This window comes from Gouania willdenowi, chromosome 3 (genome assembly GCF_900634775.1).
Source record: "Gouania willdenowi chromosome 3, fGouWil2.1, whole genome shotgun sequence".
Lineage (NCBI taxonomy): Eukaryota > Metazoa > Chordata > Actinopteri > Blenniiformes > Gobiesocidae > Gouania > Gouania willdenowi.
Genome location: NC_041046.1, coordinates 18,466,855 through 18,488,590, shown reverse-complemented (window position 1 = coordinate 18,488,590; position 21,736 = coordinate 18,466,855). Strand labels below are relative to the sequence as shown.

The 21,736-nt window shown below is 37.2% G+C and overlaps 1 protein-coding gene across 3 annotated transcripts in view; it reads left to right on the top strand.

Moving 5' to 3' along the window:
• The window catches only part of unc13c (unc-13 homolog C (C. elegans)), a 168,036-nt gene that overhangs the window by 121,706 nt on the left and 24,594 nt on the right, over positions 1 to 21,736 (top strand). For 2 of the 3 annotated variants that reach the window (XM_028475051.1, XM_028475041.1), the window contains 6 exons: positions 7,189 to 7,315; positions 10,914 to 11,010; positions 12,931 to 13,074; positions 13,292 to 13,369; positions 16,274 to 16,351; positions 17,087 to 17,113. In XM_028475051.1, the coding sequence (XP_028330852.1) occupies positions 7,189 to 7,315; positions 10,914 to 11,010; positions 12,931 to 13,074; positions 13,292 to 13,369; positions 16,274 to 16,351; positions 17,087 to 17,113 (551 nt within the window). The remainder of the gene's footprint in view (positions 1 to 7,188; positions 7,316 to 10,913; positions 11,011 to 12,930; positions 13,075 to 13,291; positions 13,370 to 16,273; positions 16,352 to 17,086; positions 17,114 to 21,736) is intronic. The other variant, XM_028475060.1, reaches the window with a different exon arrangement.

Sequence of the window (21,736 nt, the reverse complement as noted above, 5' to 3'; positions counted from 1 at the left end):
GCTTGAAAGGTGAAACCAGGTGAAACCTGTCATTCCTTCTGCATTTTACATGTCAAAAACATTTCTCCTGCCATGGTAAGTTTGATGTCACATTACCATAAAAGCATGTGACATTTTTCTCTGTTTGACTCACTTTTAATGAGTTTGACAACATTTCAGGTTTTCATTTGCAAACCTTGTTTAACAGTTTCCTGTTGTGGGAAGGTGTATACACATTTATGGGTTGTGAGACATTCAGTTAATTAAAGATGCAGTTCGCAACTCTCAGATCCCTCTCTCCCCCACCCTCCCCGCTGCTCTCTTGCCCTGCCACACGGAGGCTGCTGCATGCACATGAGCAACACATGCACCACATATTTCTAGAGTAACAATTACAAATCAAACATAATGTAAACCAAGCAGCAGTAATTAATTTTCAAGCAGAAAAGTCACCAATTCCATGTTCTACTCCCCCAGACCATACACTGTAAATAAGACAGCGCTCCAGCCCGAGAAAGGGGCAGGGCCTGTGAGCAACAGCTGTCAGACAGCCCATCAAACACAATCCTGGCTCTGATTGGTTCTTTTTGCTCGGTCGCTTGGCTTCAGGAGCAGCAGGAGGGACTCAATGAGTCTGTTTTTTTCACACAAAAGTTTAATGTAAAGCTGTCCTTATATAGTGACAGCTTTAGCAAATATGACAAAAAGTCACTTTTATAAGAGTTGCAGACTGTACCTTTAAGGGCAAATGATCATTTATTAATGTTGCGTACAAACGGGTGCAAATCTGAGTGATCATTGTGTCGTACGACCGGACTAACGTGTGATTTATGAAACATTCGTATCTGACCAATCCCAGAGTACTAATATGGGGGTCTTGATAAATCTGTGGGCTGAATTTGATCGTCATTAACATGTTACGCCCTCAGAAAGATTTGAATTAAATTCTCAATAACTAACTTAACCAATGCCTAATGATGGTTAAAATTAAAGTATTACTCACCCAAAACCTAAAAACATAAATCCCTGCTATTTAATCATGACAATTATTTACATTTTGGCCTAGAAAAAGTCAGGTTGCACAGCGACCAAACCTCATCTCAGGGCAGAGGTGGAGAGAAATGTGTTGTTTATCGGCCTCAGAAGTTCGCATGCCTGAAGCAATAAATAACACATTACAAGTAATTAACAAATCCAAATAAATGTTGTGCCTCTGAGCTCCTGCCCAATGGGAGGGGTTTACCAGTGCGTTTATTGAAGGAAAATTCATTTAATTTAGTTTTTATTAATCAGTTTTGATCTGTTCTGAATGTGTGTCTGCCTGTGGTCAGACCTGACGTGACATCTGATCGTAGTGTAAAATCACGTCAGAATTGATTAATACCAAAGCTACGAACGGTTGATAAATGTGGGCCAATGAGATTTCTAACAGAGCCACAGTTGTGTGTATTTAGTCCTGAGATGCTAAAATCTAGTTGATGGAGTGTTGCTGTCCTCCATGCTTTATACCTTTTTCTCCAAAACACCATTGTGGCTTGTTATTACTGCAACTATTCTTCAATTACCTGTTTATAGACATATTTTTTGTGCCTGGTTTGTTTTTAATCAGAGAAATATTATTTTCTTCCTTTTTTTATTTATTTATTTTATTTTACCATGCCTGCATCTTTCCATCACAAATTTGACTGTTTTTTTCCTCTTTACATACAGATGTAATAATAAATAAATGTCAATTTTTCTTAAAAAAGTAAAACAAATGGGTTGGTATCATTTATTGATGCTGTTATTTTCTGTTGTTTATTTATAATTCAGCATTATTATGAGGGAAGTGACGTCATGACATGGGGTGCGTGATGGGGGAGGGGCGGGTCAACGTGAGACCAGCCTCGCTGAACATTGAGCATGAAAAATATTTTTAAAAAAATCTTTGCTCTCAAAGAACTTTATCACTGTTCTGAAATGTGATTACACATTGTCATATTTTTATGAGTTTGGAAGTTTGGAAGAAGAATAGTCACAATGTTTACCTTTTTCGATAAATGTTACATTTTTATCCATTTTGTTGCAATGGGGGGATGGGGGACTGAATTATATTTTTTTTATTCTTTAAAGGGGGTCGCAACAGAAAACGTTTGAGAAACACTGAATATGGGTTTATTTGATCAAATTACACAGTTCATGGAATAAATGATAGAATACTTGATCGGCAAAATATTCACTAGCTGCAGCCATAGTTAGGAGTCTGCAGTGTGTTGAAGCTGGAATATATTTAAACCTGCAGGAAAGCATCCCAGCAGGACCATGAATCTCACACCCCTGACCTCTGGAAGCCAGTGTCACTACTTTGACCTCCAGCGATCAGCTGCAGATGGTACCTTCTTCATATTAGCCATGAGCATCAGAAATAGACATTATCTATATAGACACATGACGCAGACACACTTGTGTAGCTATAGTGTGAGAGTTTCACAGAGCCATTTATCTTTTCTGCACTGATCTCTTCCTTTTAGATCAACATTGTGTTTCTGGCACTCCTTATTGACTAGGCATTAAGTTGTGTTGCTATTGCATGTATTCACATCTTTTTTGCTCCATCTTCACATTTGCTGACAAATACACAAAGACCTTCTGATAGTGCCTGTGCCACGTCTCAATAATGAGCATCGCTTCAGTTTCGCACACATTTTTTTTTTCTTCACCAAAACACAATCAAAGATTTTGACTGTGAAAACCTGCCTTTGCAATTTGTTAATCCGAGTCTGAAAACTGGTATTGAAAGCAACAGCTTGAAAATGTCAGCATTACTGCTCACAGAAAGCCACTTTGATATGTAAAACATTGTGTTGTGTTTGAAGGCTTTACAGTACAGGTACATATGTCAATTACACTCGTAAATATTTTCCTCACAGCTTCTACAGTTGCGTACGGTTGCACCCTATTTGTATGCCGTTTGAAGGCTTTCATGATGTTCAACAGGGTATAGCATGGCTTTTATCGGATTTAAACCCCTCAGCCTGGGTGAAATCAATTGCATTTGGAACCTTCTTTGATGCTGTGTGGGTGTGTACTGTTTGTTTGAATGTGGGTTTAGTCCTGTAGCACATTTCTATAAGCTTCTTTTCCATACATGTTTTAAAATGCCTTACCGTATATACGTAGACACTTTTATTGTTGATCAGCTAAAATCTGGCATTTGTAATAGCGTCTCCTGTGCATTATGAACAGAATAAGTTATTTTAAACTCTGAAAAGTGCAACAGCAGCAGATTAAGAACAGAGTGTCCGCGGGGTCTTAAAAAGTATTGAAAGTTGATGAATCAATTGCGGGATAAGTCTTATCGCGATTTCATCAGGTATTGCATTTTATTGGTATTCATGCTTTGACTCGGTTGCGTACTCGTACTTGATCGTCTCTGGGGCTGCGCGCGTACGGGTGCGACGTCACGTGAGTTCATGTTCCGGTGCGAAAACAGACGAGAAGAAAACTGAAATGGGTAAGTGCAAATTCTCTGACTCCTGGCTCAAGATTCCCAAATTCAAAGATTGGATAAAGCCAGTCAAGAATAACAACCGGGAAGCTTATTGCACACTTTGTAAGAAAAGGATTAGCGTAGCATTGATGGCATAAATGCAGTTAAAGTCAAAACTGAAGAAAAGGATCAAAATCCTGCATGAAGTGTAAAACACACTTCAAATTGAAGCAGACCATCTTGCTGAGCAGGCAGAAGGAAAATCCGGGTCATTAATGGCCCAACTTATCACCAAGTCCAACACCTTGCGCCGAAGGCACAAAGAACAGCTCAAAGAGCTGATGGACACAGTGAATCACACACTCTAAGGCACATGTCCTAAATGCGGATCAGGTTCTAATAAGGTCTTGTTCTTGCCTTGAATAACTGCAGTTACTTGTTGTGAACTGAGGGGAATGTCAATAAACCTGCCTTTAGTTTAATTCATTCTTTCCAGTTTTATTCCTTCTCAGCTTACCTCATTTCTGCTAAACTGCAAACTACATCTGTTAAATATGTGTTGCTAACAGCTTAAAGTGGTGATGAGGTGTTCATTATTTTTCAGTTTTGTTTTTTTTTTTAAAAAAAGGCATTGAAATTAACCTCAGGATTCCTGCATATACCCTGAAGAAACATCACTAGCTACAGAACAAGTGAATGTATACAATGTAATCATACCACTATTTTTGTTGTGTGTTTACTACTTTTTAAAGCCGCTGGGGTCGATTAATAATTTTTTAAAAACGGTACCCGTATATCATCCACTATTGTGGGACTTAAAAACGCTGCTAAAGCGACATTTCTTGTGTGAGCAAAACAATGGCGAATGTTTTGGCTTACACAAAAGAGACCCCATATCACGGGAAACTACACAAACAAAACTGGAATCAAGTGAATCACTTTCTTTTCTGGTGAAGAAATACAAGAAAAAAAATGTTTTAGCTTCGGCGCTGTCTTTGCATTCAATACGGGACTCCAAATCCCACAATGCAATGCGCAAAACTTTTCCAAAATTCACACGACACAACAAACCCATTGTTATTGGTGGAGTCAATAACAAACTTGCAAGCGGAATTTTCCACATTTGTAAGTAAATTCTCCCATGTTTTGGAACAAATACCTTTGATTTATTGATAAATGAGGCCTATACTATCTTTCTCTATGTTATAAAAAATTTAAATAGTTATTGTTCCTAGCAAAAGGGCAAATCAAAACACAAACCTTGTGTTGAGTTTAAATATTTGGCTATAAACCAAGGGCTTGCGTGCTACTTCTACCACGGACAGCTATCACGATTTACTGTGTTAGGGGGTTGTAACCATAAATAATCTGATTTTAATATTTTAAACTATTGTAATTATGAAATAATTATTAAATTTGTATAATAATGTGAAATACAATAATAATATTGAAGCAGTAACAGTTAAAAACTGAGTTTTATTGAATTTTATTTTAAAAATGTAAATGCAATCAATAAGAATATATTGAAAATAAAGTTAGTAAAATATACAGAGTAAAAATGTAGCATTTCCATTGTTGAAAGTGTGATGGTCTGCAGTTTGTTTCCAGCAGCATCTCAGATCATCTCACAGTTCAAATTCACAGAAGCACCAACACAGCTGCTCACTTCACCAAAGACCCAAGTTAAAGAGTCAAATATTTGCACTGAATCATAACACATGAATGTTGTGTTTGCATTAACCCAAATTTTGTATGTTCTCTGAGAAGCTGATGTTCATACAATGTAGTAGTAAACTCTCAAAAACTCATGAAAAGCCAAATTAAACAAAGAAAAACACTTTGGTAATATGTTGGTATATTGATTAGAAAACACTACCTCCAGTAGGAGGATACGGAATAATTGACAAACCTATGGTTGTGACGATCTACATGGCTTACTACATGTTTATAGAGCTGGTGATTTTGTGGGGGGACTGAAATGACACACATTTAACTTCCATAACTTCTACACACGTAGGTTTGTCTGACTTTAAATCGACTTTGGGTGGAGGGTCTTCTTCTACCTTTTATTAGAGGTTGTAAATGAACATATTAGTGTGCTGGTGCCCCGTCAGATTGAGGTCAGAAGCTGAATTGTTAGCTTGAATTTCTGGTATATATGACCGTGCCATTCTCATTCCTTTATGAAGTCTTGTGGCCAACGAGCGTAATCGACACAAAATGCCTCAGCCTTCGACCGGTAGATCTCATATTTCTCCTTCTCATCTCATCTGTAACTGAACACTGCACTTTCACAATGAGTTTCCTCTCACTGATCTTTCTTACATAATCGTCCATGTTCCATGTCACCTCTATAATCCAACCATTGCTTCGGTGGCTAAAAAAATGTTTTGCCTATTCATTGAATATTGCTTTTTTTAATTGAGTTTGTTGTTTTTTTTTTTTTTTTTTTCATTCAAATGGCCGACATGGTTCATATTCTTTGTCAGTAGTTTGTTGCTATCTGTTCAGTTAAATTGCCCACTACCTTGTCATTACCTTGTTTGACTTTAAGCAGCTACAAAAAATATCAGTGCTTGTGCATGTGTTAATGCAGATTTACCAAAATTCTACATATTTCCATGTTCTCTTTCATGGATAAACATTTGGTTTCTTTTCTGTGCTGCCCTTTGCATCCTTAATTTTCAGCCCAGAACAAGACTTTACGACTGTCATAGATACCGTTAGACTACATTGAATACCAGTGACGTGCCGTGAGCACTAGGGTTGGGTAGCAGAAACACAGAGAAAATGACAACAACTACTACTCGGAAAAGCCTCAGTGAGGCGCATCCACAAAGCCAATCCTTCCTTTTGTACTATTCACTGTGGAAAGTACGTAACATTTTCTGACCTTTCCTTTGCTGAAGGTCTGGTAGCTCAGGTGTTGGTCTCCTATCTTTTAAAAGCTGTCGTTTTTCCTCAAAAAAAAGTTTCTTTATCGTCTCTAGCAATCATCCTTCCTGTAGTGTTATCCCGCCCACTAGCTAGAGAACGTAGCAGCGACCATGTGATATAATAATAACAATAATAATAATAATTATAATAATAAATTTTATTTGTATAGCACTTTTACAGTGTTCAAAGACACTTTACAGGGATAAACAATAAGTAAAAATACAGAGGCATAGACTTAATTAAAAACACAGTGTAATAAACAATAGATAGACTACAAGATAAAATGGCTATACATTAAAAGCAGTCTGGAATAAGTGGATTTGAGGTGTATCAATTCACTAATGCACTGTGAACGAGCATATAGCATTTACCATAGCACGGTTACGTCCAAAGGCAGCTGCATTTTTACTTAAATAGTTTTCATCTTGGAGAACTGACTGCGCATGTGCAAAGACATAAAAACACACTATGGGAACAGAGGCAGAGCAGCAATGTGCTTTTGGGAGAGGGCGTGGCTTCCTCCTGTCTTACAGCGGAGTGAGACTGTGCAGCGTTTCTGCCGTGCCAGGAAGTAGCGGTGTTTAGTCATTTAGGCTATGAAAAGGACAAAATGCTGACACTTTCAAACTTATAGGTATTGTAGGTTAGTGGAAATGGAAAAATAAATAATTTATAATTAAAACTAATAATCAAAATATCGTTTCACCCTTGGGTAGGCACTGCCTACCTTGCCTACCCTGACTGCACGTCATTGTTGAATACTGTGTTCACTAACCTGTGTTTTTCATTGATCTGAATTACAGAGCATGATAAGCACCGCCTATGCAAAAGTACCGAATACATGAATCTTCACTTCAAAGTCAAATGGTTCCATAATGAGTATGTCCGTGACCTTCCGGCCTTCAAGGGAGTTCCACCCGAGTATTCACTGTGAGTGTCCTCTCTCTTTCTCAGAAACCCACCAGCACTCATACATGCACACTACATTATACACTGTTCAGGTCAAACCTTGGAACAATAAAGCTAATGTTGCACCTTCATGTTGGTTTCATTGTTTTTATGCACAAACTGTTTGATAGAGTTTACTTTGTTTGTAATCCTAAATGGTAAAAGGACCAAAATAGCTCATACTATTAATTTTGTTTTAAAGCAGAGCAATAGACCCTTTGATTGTTTGTAAACATTGTGAAGTATTTTCCTGGGCGGGGCTTAGCCTGGAGGCAAACCACCATAGATATATCTAAACACTAGATGACTTTCCTGTGCTGTTAGACAATGGGGAACGATGTAGCAATGTGGCGGCCATCTTACCTCAGACAGCTGGCCCCGCTCATTACATCGATGTCAATGGCGCCTGTGCTATTTAAATAATGCTAACTTGCTCAATTTTCTCTCAATTTTCAAACGGCAAGCGGTAATTTCAACATGTACAAGCATCCTGTGTCATACCTACGTATAATAAGCTTTGTAATAAGGCAAACTGATGGTAAATCCGTCAATATTTAATTGAGTTGGGGGGTATTTTGTTTAAGCTGATCACTCACCAACAGCTAACGTCAGAATGTTAGTTGTCTGTTGAGCTACGCTGGCGAATCCTGCTTGCGTCATCTAGTGGTTATATATATCTATGCCTTAGCCAGGGGCGTGCCATGTCACTCGTGACGTGGGCCATTAAGAGGTCTATCTAAATCTTAATCTTAATTATCTATATTTGAAAGAGCAACACCTACATATAGGAATGTAACGATTCACTCAACTCCAAATACGATTTGATTCACGATACTGGGTTCACTATACAATTATCTCACGATTTATTTTAAAAAATGAGACTGTAGACAAATGACTGAAAAATATTCATCTTTTCTTTTTCTTAGAATATCTATCTTTCATTGTCAAAAGAATTCCTTGATAAACTATGCAAAACAATGCAATTTAATTAAAAATAAATCCTGAAATAAATAAAGAAAGAAATAGTACAAATGACGAAGAATTAAATACTGGCTCTATAGTAAACAATGCAAAACTGCACAATAGTTCCTTTTCTTTTTAAAAGTGCAACTGAAAATGTATTTTGTGCTTTAACCGTTTGACTTTAAAACAAATCCCATATAAAAGAAATAATATAAATAAACAAACTATGACTTTCATTCTCTCTCTCTTGTTTCTCTCTTTCCTATCTGTGCTCCTCACCTTGGATTTCACATGTTCTTTTTTTCTCAACTTTCATTTTGTCTTGGGGAAGCCAAAATGCTTCCACACTTCTGATTTAAAGCACGGTAGTGCGTCTTGAATTTAAAATTCTAAATAGATAGTGCCCTCTGCTGTAAAAAAAAAAAAAAAAAAAAAAAATATTTTTTTTTGAAGTGCTGTGATTCAATTTCATAGTATCAACGTGAACCGTGACACCTTTGAATCGATTTTTAACTGCCTCACGATTAATCTTTACATCCTTACCTACATTTGATAGTTCCTTGAAATGATAATTAAGAAAAACTGCAAGATCATGCACGGCGATGCTTCACAGATCAGAAAAATCAAAGGATGAGCCAAAAAATGGCAAAAAAAACCAAAAAAAACTCAACACACAAAACAAATTTTTGACAAAAAAAATCTCAGTTTTGCTGCTCCTACATTTGTTTTTAGTCTCCTGAGTAAATAATTACAACATTTGACCATTTCAAAGTGCATTTAGCATCCCATCTTCTCACTTCATGTTTTTTGTCGTATATTTAGTATTTACCAAAGTAAGGCCTGCTTCATGTCCTTGAATATAAAAAGGGTATTGATATCAATAATCTGTTATGTGTGAAGCATTTTAAAATCTGCCATGAAAAATATAGCTTACCTTGTCAAACAACTTTTTCCGGTGTCAAAGAAATTAATAGAAATGAGAAAACACAGATATGATTAAATCTTCTGCCTGGTATTACTAATGGGAATAAGCCATCCATATTTTATTGTATATCACTTTACATTTTTATGTTATAAAACAAATACCAATACCAAAAAAACAAGGGCTGGTTTCACTGCAAAAAAGGGGTTGAGTAAGTATCAGAATAATGACTCACACTCCCCTGTCTCCAACACTGTCACTCAAACACCGTCTCCAGGATTTATTTTTCCACAGGAAGTTCACATCATGCAAGCACATTCTCACACAAACACCCATTTGTCTGCTTGTCCCCCTCCTGTTTCGGTCACCCCTCTCCTTTTGTTCTCATCTGTGAGCGCCACAGAGTGCTTAGTCGTGCACAAAGCCTAGTAGGACAATATCCGTTGCTTTAAGGACAAAGTCTGGCTTTATTTCGGACTCGGAAATTAACAAAGTTAAACAAACAGAACAGCAGTAAAACTCTGATGACCAATGTGTTTTTCTTTCCTCTGCTTCTTTACTGTCTCCTGTTTCAGCATCTTAATCTGAGCAGTTTATAAACTAAAAGACAAAATAACTGACATTTAAAAAAGAAAGTGCCTATTTCTACGGTTGCCGTATGGACAACCCCTGGTGCTATTGGTACGGTTACCGAAGTACACATACGTAGCGTTTTAGGGTTAGGTTTAGGATTAGGATTAGGGTTAGATTATAACCCAATATCACAACAATTTTTAAGGTTAGAGTTACGTTTAGGGTAAGGTTTAGTCTTAGTCACGCAACCTAAACTGGCCAATGACTGATTTGTCACGTGACCTAAACTGGCCAAATAGGGGTGGTGCGTAAGGATAGAATGTAGGTATATTGATACGGTAACTGTACATATAGCCACTGCCTTTAAAAAAAATGGCTGATCAATAAAATCACCCAACGGTCTTTTTATACAGAAAATGGTTTATTTTGAAACTGTGAGCTACTTCGTAGGTACTGTATAGCTTAAAACACTACCAGTTAGACAAGCAGGTCTTAAATACAAAATGTTCATGGTTTCACTTTAAATAGAGGCTAAGATAATAAAGAAGGCTAGCAGTAACTTAAAACGGTAGGAAATTTATGCAATTGTTTAATTTTCATTACATGTCATAGAAAATTATCATTTTCTTATTTTACTCGCGACCAACAAACAACTTTTAACTAAATGTATAGCATGTAACATTTGTAAAATTTAACAATTACGTCATAGTTAACGCAAATCCACCAAATCTGCAGCACTTAAAAACATTTGTCACAATATTTCAGTTAAAATAAACATTTAAAGTTAATTTAACACAAACATTTTATTTTGTTATATTTTAGCAGTATTTAACTCTACTAAGTACTAACTACATCTGTCCTTTGTATTTATCTTTGTGAGTTTTAATCTTGAAAAGTAAATCAGATTTTAGATGGAGCTCATTGGTGACTAGAGCTCCTCAGAGCCCCTCACATGGTCCACGAGGGCGACCTGGTGCCCACGGGCACCATGTTGGTGACTTCTGGTTTAAGGTATTAGCGTTGCTCATGTGATTATTTAAGGAAAGACGGACCAAAATAAAACCCCTAAAGCTGTGGTTTAAGCATCATTGATATGATAGAAGTCTTTTTTTTTTTCGTCAGGTGGTTTGAACCATTTGTAATTCAGTGGCTTGATGAGAATGAAGATGTTGCCATGGATTTCCTCAATGGAGCGCTGGGAAGAGACAAGAAGGATGGGGTGAGTTCAATCCAGATCATTTCTCACTATGTTCCCTCTTCCACAAGTTAATCCTGTTTCAAAATTTACAAAGTCAGGCCATGAAGCAGTAATAGAGGTTTTTGGAGATACAAAGAAGGCTTTAAAGTTAAAAAAAAAAAAAAACACACACAATAAGAACATGAATAAATACATCACCACCTCTCTGAAGGGTCCAGGATTACAACCAACAACCTTTCAGAGGTGAAGTGAGAACTGATAATACTGGTAATAATGACCTTTTATTTGTATTTTTTTTTTAAAAATTTTTTCTAATTTCTTGCACTTTAATATTCTGTTTTCCTCATTAGAGTCAACAAGATTAAAATCAAAGTGAACAGGGAGCGTTATTGTGGAAATTTCAACAATAAAAATCAATAATATCTCTGTCCTATATTTTATTTTGCTTTGCAAATCATGTGACATGTTTAACATGCCATGCTGATCATAACACAATAGCTATTATAGGAATAAATGCTTTTGGGAAATCTTAATGAATATTTATTTGTCAATAATCTTCACTTCTGTAGTTTATTACGAGGACTTAGACAATGAGTGATAAGAATTATACTATTGAATAATTATTCATATTACAGTAATTTGCCTTAAGAGGTGCCATTGAGTTAAAAGTGTTTCCGATCACTTATTTATCCAGTAATACTTTGTCATCCAGGGTTGTGAACGCTCAAAACTATCTACTCTCCATAACAAACCTTATGATTCAACCTCTCAAAGTATAAACATTTATTAATCAAACGAGGTAAAAACCTACCATACATAATAGTACTAAAAGAGCGCTACGCTCACTAAGCTAATGATAGATGTATATACACTTTCAAGGTAAAAAAAGAGAAAGAAAGAAAGAAAACTCAAGCATAATTTCAGTGTGAGTGCGTGTGTGACTCGACCAAGGAGGTAATATTTTCACCAGTGTTTATGTATCTATGTGTTTGTCTGTTAGCAGGATAATTCCATAAGTACCTAACAAATTTGGGAAATATATTAACTTAAAATTGAGCTTACGCCATGGAAGATTACATTATATTTTGAAGAGGATGCAAAACAATATACAGATTCTGGATCATTTTGAAAAAAGGAAAAAACCCTATGTTTCACCATTGGCAAAATTAAAAAAAAAAGTGATTTCTCAGTTTATAGTCAACCAATTCTCATGAGTTTTGACTCAGTTATTACTCCACTGATTGAGATTGTGCATTTCATTGCAATTTTTCGAAAAAAAATTACGTGTCCATACATTTTTACCTACTGTACCGTTATAGGTCAAAATATACACAATTTCTTACAAGTTTCACAGAATATTACGAATATCTGGCGAAGATGATATATGGCGCTTTGCAGAAATGTGTGCTGTCTGAGTGCTCTTGTTAGCATTAATGTCTTCAAAAATTACTCAAGTTGCTCTAAAAAGCACAGACAGTGTTTATTAAGTCCCTTACTAACCTTCTACAGTAATAGAATTTATTGCACTGCCCAAAACAGGGACCATAGAGTTGGAAAGATTTGCTTTTACCTCATGGGATAATAGAAATAAATGGACCTCATTTGTTGAGCAATGTTAATAAATGTAAAAAATGACTATGGATTTGACATCTACCTCCAAAGGGTTTCACAGCGGTGTGTGCAATTTCAGCAGTTATTAAGCATCATTAGCCCTTATTGGTCTAGAGTTCTGCTCTGTAAATGATGAACTTACAGAGCACTCAGCATATTAATCGATTGCTCCCTTTGCCATTCTCACAGAATCACACTATTATGAAGCAATAAAAAGTCTTATGGTTTTGCCATTTTGCTCTTTTTACAGTCCCTCTTTCATCCCCCTGTTTCTCTCAAGCTCTTTGTTTTAAGTTGAGCCAAATTCTCTCTCTCTCTCTCCCACTGCAGTTCCAGCAGACCTCGGAGCACGCCCTCTTCTCCTGTTCAGTGGTGGATGTGTTCACTCAACTAAACCAGAGTTTTGAGATTATCAAGAAGCTGGAGTGCCCCAACCCTCAGGCTTTGGCTCACTTCATGTGTCGCTTTGCAAAGGTCAGGCTCCTAAAAAAAAAAGTGGTCCAACAAAAGCCTCCTGGTGAAAGCTGAACGTTTTCACCGCAAGCAATAACTCTCTGTTTAAGACTGTCAGCGATCTAACTATCCATCTCTGCATAGCTATTCTACTGGAACTTCAATTCAATTCAGACAATGACTCATATTTGTATTAATATTTTGAGCATCTCTAAACTGTTATTTTCCCTCCCTGCAGACTATCAACAAGGTTCTCCTGCAGTATGCTGCCATCATTTCCAAGGACTTCCCTTTGTATTTGAGCAAGGAAAATGTGGTAATTTCCCACTCAAAGTATTTTGAATTATTAATGCTCTCAGGTGCTTACCTCGTGACTTTGTTCAACAGTGTCTAGAAAGGAAAACGTAGGACCCCCCTGCTTTTTTTTCTGTACCTACTACGAGAGATGCAATTATTCATGTCACAGCCCCATGGCAGAAAAAGAGAAGTCATCAGTATTTTTCTTGGGTTTCTGTCCATTGTTAAATGTGACAGATGACTAAACACAGACTCCTGTAAGTGTCCTAATTATCCACACTGCTCTTTGAAGTTGAAGTGAGAGATAAGACAAGCAGAGGAGGCAGATGTTTCTTTACAGTGGTGACAGGCTCATTACATCTGTCCCAGAGAAAACACAAAATGTCCCTTCTGAGAAAAGGCTAAGGACACAGCTGATGGATTTCAAGAAAAGCAAGTAAAATAATACTAGAACTACAATCCAGATTAAACTGCTCAAATCTTTGACAGGCACAATTGTTTTTAATGTATTCATAAAGCTGCTGGAGATATTAAAAAAGAAGGAAAAAAATCAGATAAACACATAGGTGCAGACCTCGTTTATAAAAAAAATAAAAAGTCAGATGATTTCCTTGAGTAAAAAACAATGTAAAAGTTTGAAAATACTGCTCGAAAGTCCCATAAATGGATGCACAGAAGTGTTTTTCCTTCATTCTTACTGGGATTTATTGAGTTTCTTTGCCAGACAAGTAGGACAGTGAGTGGCTTGACACCATTTTTTTGTAGTTTACTTTGTTCCCAGTATTCCCTGTGGTATCGCGTCACTCCGCGAGACATTCAGCTTTGGCTGGATTCAGATTTTTCTGTGTAAACCTTTACTTTCAATCTGTGAAAACACCATAAATGTGTTATAAAGTCATTTTGAGAGAGTTTTTGAGGGCAAACACAAGAAATCACAGTAAGAATGAAGAAAAAAACATCTTTATACATCAGTCTACACGACTCCACATTAATCAACAAAGTGTTTACTTTCATGATAAAAAACAAACTTTTGAAAGTCAATTTCAACCTTTTACAATTTGTTTTAAGCAAATTATCTGTTTTCTTCTCCAGAAGATTTAAATAGAGTGAAAATAAAAAGTAAAAAGGTCGTGTCTATCTGTAGCCTTTCACACTTTTTGCAAAGTTAATAACATCTATGCCAGTATATAGCAGTCATTTGAGCTAATATGATAGAATGTGGAGCTTTGTTACTGTATTTCATCTGGGTCCTATTTTCAAATCTGGTGCCCTGTGCTGGTTAACGCTCTCCATTAATGTCAAACCTAGATTAACTTCATTAATTCATTTTTTTTTTTGTACGGTGGCCCTAAAGTCCAAAGCACGAATGCAAAAAAGAAAACACAAAAGACAAAACACGAATGCAAAAAAGAAAACACAAAAAGAAAAAACATGAACGCAAAAAACAAAACAAACACAAAAGACAAAACAGGAATGCGAAAAAGAAATCGCAAACATAAAAGACAAAACATAAACGCAAAAAAGAAAACGTAGACACAAAAAAGAAACCGGAAGAAGTAGGTGGGGGGTCAAATGAGATATAATTGAGCAAGGCAGCTGTCGTTCAGCTTTTGAACTGGAACTTTTTCAAACATGAAGGTTGCTGGTGAATCAAATGTAGCTACTGCTCTCCGAGAATGTTTTCATATCGGATATACAAGTACTACTGAATATTCTCCGAACTAATCACGAAGTTTCAATCAGTATGCGTACGCTGAAGACGCACTTAAAAGAAGCTTCTTTCTTTTTTGTGTGTGCGTTTTCTTTTTGCGTTCGTGTTTTGCCTTTTGTGTTTGCGTTTTTTCTTTTGTGTGTGTTCTCTCTTTTGCATTTGTGCTTTGCACTTCAGGGCCGCCGTACTTTTGTGTATAACATGAACCTAACCACATTAAAAGTGAAGAAATTAAATAAATGAAGGTGTGTTTGTTATCCTGCCAGCTGGTGCACATACACGCACTTCACTTTCCTAACTTTTAATAGATTTGAACTTTGATCCTTTGCTTTTGCCCATCTTCTCTACAGGCCTGAAGCACATTCCTTTGTTACGACACGCATTGCCATGCCTCATTTTTATTTCACTAACCAAATGGGCACTTACCCAGTGGTGCAAACATGACAGACTATTAGATTATCAATAAGCAATTTCCACCTGTATCATTACAATATTACAATTACATTTAGCAGATGTTTTTTCTATCCAAAGCACAAGCAGTTAGGGTTAGTGACTTGCTCAACATCCCACAGTGATGGCGCAGGTTGGATTCAAACCGTTACACCACCACCGCCAATCATACTTGTCTGTAACTCTGCTCCATGATTTTATGACTTAATCCTTTCTTTGGCCATTTCTTTCAAGTTATAGGATTATATAGAACTGGAAACTTTCTGCTGCTATGTAGAATATCTAATCACCATACAAATGTGCTCATAAATCTGCCAGTCAGCGAGCCATTATGTGGGGGCCGCCGAGACTCCATTGGCTGCTTTTGAGATTTGAAAGACACCAATCAAGGCTCTCCCATGGGACGTAGAATTATCTTCCAGTAGCATTTATTAACGCTGTCAGAACATTGTAGTACCATACTGTCATCAGTTGCTTTTGAGGGGTGATAATGTACATGTTATGTGACTGTCTGCAAACTCTGAGAGATGACGATGGATCTTCATTAAAATCTGCATAAGTTATCTGTGGTGCCTGTTTAATTTACTGTGAAGCAAGAGAAAAGTAAAAATTATTACAAACACTAGACTTTTTTTTTCCTCCTTGTTGTTTTTCTCGGCTGAAAAAGAAGTTGTTCTCATTTTTGTTCACACCGGATTCACGCTTGATGTTTGGAAGCGAATAATTCAACATATTTTAATTTGCGGTTGTTGTATTTTTTAGCCCTGCATTCTGCTCAACAATATCCAGCAGCTTCGTGTCCAACTGGAGAAGATGTTTGAGTCCATGGGAGGGAAACAGGTCTGTGAATCTTCTAATACTGTTCCGACATTTCTTCATCAGGTTTTGAGGTAACTCGCTTCCACTTCAGGTCAGAATTCTGATGCTTAAACCATACAAAAGTTGACACAATGCCGAAATGCATTGTTCTTTCTTTCTCTACTCAAAAAAAAAAAAAACACAAGATGATTGAGGGACTAGCTAACCATCCCTACAAAGGACACAGGAAACCTCCTTTCTCAGCACTGTTCTATATAGATACAGGCTACGTTAGCGTTATGTAAATGATCACTTGAGGTGACATTTATGTTGGGTGAAAGTGGGTTGACCTCAGCAGGGATGAACTCTAATCCCTCCATCAGTACCACATGTATTCATCCATGGACTAATCTGACATGTAGCTCAGTTTGCTGATATGACCCTTTGTGACTCCCACCTCTAACCACAAACTGGTGATCCGTTTGTTTTCCACCATATCTGATCCCCTGTACATGTAACAATTTGTTGTATTCCATCTCTGTAAATGTTCAGTTAAAGTAATCTGTCCATCACTTGTAGAAGAGATGAATAATCTCCTAACTGTATGACCTGAGAAGCATCCGGCATCTCACGACCTTTTTGTGACTTTTGTGCATGTTTCTCTCCAGTTTTTCTAACACCTGTCTTGCCTTGCGTCTTGTCTCCTGTGGTTGTGTCTTCTTCTTTTCTTCCCCCCCCCTCCCATTTCTTTTTTGTGCTCTCTCTTTCTGTCTCCAGGAGGAGGGGGTTGTGTCCTTCTGTAAGGTGTGTGCAATAGGATTCGTCAACACCCCTTACTACCATTTACCAGATGTTAGCGAATGTTACAAAAAATGAAAAGCACGCTCCTCTCACCACCCACCCTTTGCCAGCCTTCACGCTCCTTTGCTTCTCACCCTCAACCCCCCTCCCTACCCCTCCAACAGCATGTGCCACAGAGCATACGGAATTTGAATTACCCATCACCGCTCTGGACAGGCTGTTCAAGCTTACCATCCCTTTCGCTCTAGGGATAGTGGCCGTAATCACTGATGCCATCTTTATTTTTAGCTTGCCTATTTTTTTTACCGTCAATCTCTATCAATGGCTATTTAATAATGGGATATAATTATTCTAGCCCGCCACCCCCTCATTTATTTATTCACTCATATCAACAGAAGCTTGATATGGTGTTGGCTGTGGCTATCGATTTCCTGATTAATATTAATATAAAATAGCATCAAAAATATATATATATATATTTTTGTATTAATTAGGAAGTGAAAGGTTGTTATTTTGCTGCACAGGTAGCAATTTATCACAACACATTCTTCTGCCAATGTTTACACTACATAATGATCAAAAGCTATTATGATAGTGATTATATTAGTAACAATGACTGCGATTACCAATGATTAGGCATGCACTGCTCTGATGCTAATTGTCATGTTTATCACACAGGCACAGATATGAAAAACAAGCACATTTTAGGACATCAGAAAAATCCCCTTCCTGATATGATGCTGGCTCTAGATTTAAATTACCAGGGGGGTATTTCAGAAAGGAGGTTCTCGAGTCTATCCATAAACTCTGAGTTAACATACCCCGCGATGGGAAACTCTGAGTATCCGGTTCCTTTACAGCTGGTATCAAGTGGTATGAAGCTGGTATAATGTTTACATACTCAACTCTGAGTATGTAAACCTTGAGTTACTCATGTGCACGAGCGCAATGTAATCATCAATGGAGCAAAGATATCACGAGCTACCATTGCAACGAGCCGGAAGAGAGTGATTTCTTTCAGTCCAATGGAGCTGGTAGTTCTCCTGCAGGTGTGTAGGGAATATTCAATTCAATTCATTTCAACTTTATTTATATGGCGCAAATTACAACAAAGTCATCTCAAAGCGCTTAATAAAATATAGTCCATAGTAAGAAAGAAAGAATCCAACAATATCCACATGAACAAGCATTTTAGCGACAGTGGGAAGAAAAAAAACTCCCTCTTTTTTGATAGGAAGAAATCTCCAGCAGAACCAGGTTCAGAGGTGGCAGCCATCTGCTTCGACTGGTTGGGGTTAGTGAACAGAAGGGCAAACAGGATAGGATAGAAGGATAGTCCTTCCAAGTGTCCCAGACTAGTTGAGCTGTGAATCATTGATTAGTCCATCTGAGTGTTCCAGACTAGTTGAGCCTGTTCTAAGAGGAGAAAGTAACACCATTGGAGCTGCCAAGGAGAGAATACAGCCTTGGGAAAAGTTAGAAAGCAGTAACTCTAACAGTTAACTGTACATAAAATGCTATCAAACGTACAATTAATTGGTTAAAACTGTTATGTTCATTTAGGGTCAATCTGACAGGAGAAAAGCGCACTTAGCAGCAGCTAAAAATTAAATATAAAAACATCTTTCAGAACTGTAATGCATATTTAGGTCATCATCTCACCACTTTTTGATTTGAATTTGACTTTTTAAATTGTTGTATCATATTGAAGGGTATAAATGTGTACTCTCCCTTTCCATTTGCCACAACTTTACAAAAGATGTCACTAGGTGTTTTAATACAAAGCAACCTTTCTGATTGTGCTGCATCCCCACTGTTGTAAAGAAAATGTAAAGCAGCACTCAACATTTGTAATGGTGTGAGAGCACATCTATTGTGTGTGATGTTAGAAAAGTGTGGTCAGAAAAGAGTGTAACAATAAGTTTAAGCGTTCCTTGAGAAGCGGTAGCGTTCCCAAAGATATTCCTCAGGAAAAGAAAGAATATCTAGTCTTGAAAGGAAACACCTTTTCAGAGAATGACTTACCTCACTTTCTAGAAACGGAAACTCAAAGTTTCCCTTATTTGAGCCCAAACATACTCAGAGTTTGAACATAACCCGATTTCTAAAATACCCCCCAGGTGTGTTAAGCATACTGCACTAAAGATCCTGGGAAGTCCACTGCAGCTCTTTTCTCACCCTAGGTCCTGGACCCGGATACTGCACGCAGAGAGGATAGGTCTCCTTAGGATTTATTTCAGCTGGTATCCCATGTTATTTCTACCAGCAGTTTTCTGTTACCGCTTCTGTTTTCAAACTGTGTGTAGTTGTTTCAGCTCGTATGTAAAAAGCCTGCTCATTTTTAGGTCTTGCAGTGTAATGGTCCAAAAAAACGGGCAAACAATAGATGTTTTACCTTGAGAGATTTTAACAAAAATAATGAAACAGCTTTTGTGAGGGCAGAAAAAAAAGTCTTCAATTTCTTAATACCTAGTGCTACCAACCCCAGCCATCACACACATGGAAGTTGATTACAAGGAACAAGGGGCACCAGTAGACACATAATACCAACTCTGGTTCCTTTAATCAAATAATTTTTTGTCATAATCTCCCCAATTTATTTTGATTAATTTATGTAATAACATTTATTTTCCCAGTACACCAGTCATGTGACTTCATTTAACTCCCTGGAGTTCAAACGTATCACTGTTTTGCTCACTGCAGTTCATGCATCGAGCACTCAAGGCCCAGGTAAAGCAGCACGTCAGCATCCTGTTCCTGAGTACACAGCTCCACCACTGATACACCATCAATCCCATGTCTCTTATCGCTTCGACAGCACAGTGGCTTCAGTTATAGATGCTTGTCTTTTATCATCAGCAACAGAGGGACTCGTGACAGCTAAGATAACTCAGCTGCAGTTGACGAGACGTGTCAAACGTCCTAAAACTTCTGACCATGCTGTGCTCCAGGTTAATGAAATAAATCAAGCCTATTAAAAACCATTAGTGATGCTTTTCTCTAGTGACTAATCATTATCTCATATCAATATCTAATCTCCAATTCTAAACAATCTCTCAAGAATTAATGATATTGTTGCATCTAAAACAATAAACGGTTTATGATGTACTTTACCATTTGAAATGATCATAAACTAATCAAACCCAGATTGGTTTTGCCATTTGTTTTGAGCAGTTCACCTATTGCTGCCTTGATTTTACCACTTCAGAGATGAAAGCACAAACATGTCATGTGTTGAGTAAAATTGCCCTTTTTTATATAAATATATACAATCTTAGCTTTGAACTAACAGCCTGCCAGCGAGTAGATATCGCATCGTTGAATCAGGCTCCATAAAGCAAAGCTGGATGCAAACTGATAGGCTGTCAGCCAGGGGAGAGGTTGTACACTCTGGAGGACTGTGGATGTCCGTCAGTGTCGAGTAAAACCAGCAACCATAGAGGAGCCAGGTGCTGCAGGAATTCTGAACATGATGTTTTCTCAGTATGAATTTTAATGAACAAAGTGAGAGGTGCCTTGATTGATTCCTGATGGCCTTGCATGTTTAAAAGTCCACACTAGAGTACACTCTGACTAATTAGAGAACAGGCAGCCAATATTGTTTTGATTTTAGCAATGTGAATGATTGGAAGACATTGGCGAGAAATTAAAGTTATTTTGACAGTTTTGATTGAATACATATATCTGTCAGGTGCAGAGTTCATTAAAGAGTGGGATATTGTTTATGTAACCCTATTAACTAGGAAAATCTCAATAAGATTAAAAATATATATATTTTTTTAACAGAGTCCTAGAAGTAGTTGGGTTAAGGCAGTGTTTCTCCAGTGGGTGTATGTGCACCCCTAGGGGTGCGCGACGGCACTACAGGGTGTACTTGAAAGAGAGTGTAGAAAATCACAAATGATTAAATATATGGGGGGTTATAATGTTTATATTTGGTTAAAAATGAATAATTACACTAAAAATGACCAGCAAATCACAAAACAACAACAACGAAGACATACTAAATGAGATTAAAAAAATACACAAGATCACCACAAAATACACAAAAATAACAGACAAAACATACAACATGAGATTAGAAACAACCACACAACACCAAAAACACACACTGAGAGAAAATAATTGAATTAATACCAACGACACACAAAAACGACAACAAAAACACACAAAATAAGAGAAAATTATACAGAATAATAAGAAGAACTGACAAACAACAACTAAACATGATACACAAAACACATAAAATGATACACAAAATGATGATAGAAATGATCTTGATCAGAACATGAACTGAAAATACAAAAGTCTGTCTTGGTCCCACACCAGGTTGGAGATGACCTGAAATGATAAAAACTATAGAAATAAATCTATTCAGGAAGCACTAAATATGGTTTCTTTCTTTAAAACTTGTGTTATCACTCATTCATTCCATCATTATGCTATATTGTTGTTTTTTCACAGAATTCTGAGCAAAATGTCGGACAAAGGAGGAACTTGGATTCAAAAGTTAGAGGAAAGGGGAGAACCACTGGGTTAAGGGACTTGCTCATCATTCCAGAGTAATGCCTCACAATGGATTTGAACTGGCGACCTTTCGGTGACAAGCTCATTGGCTTCCTTCCG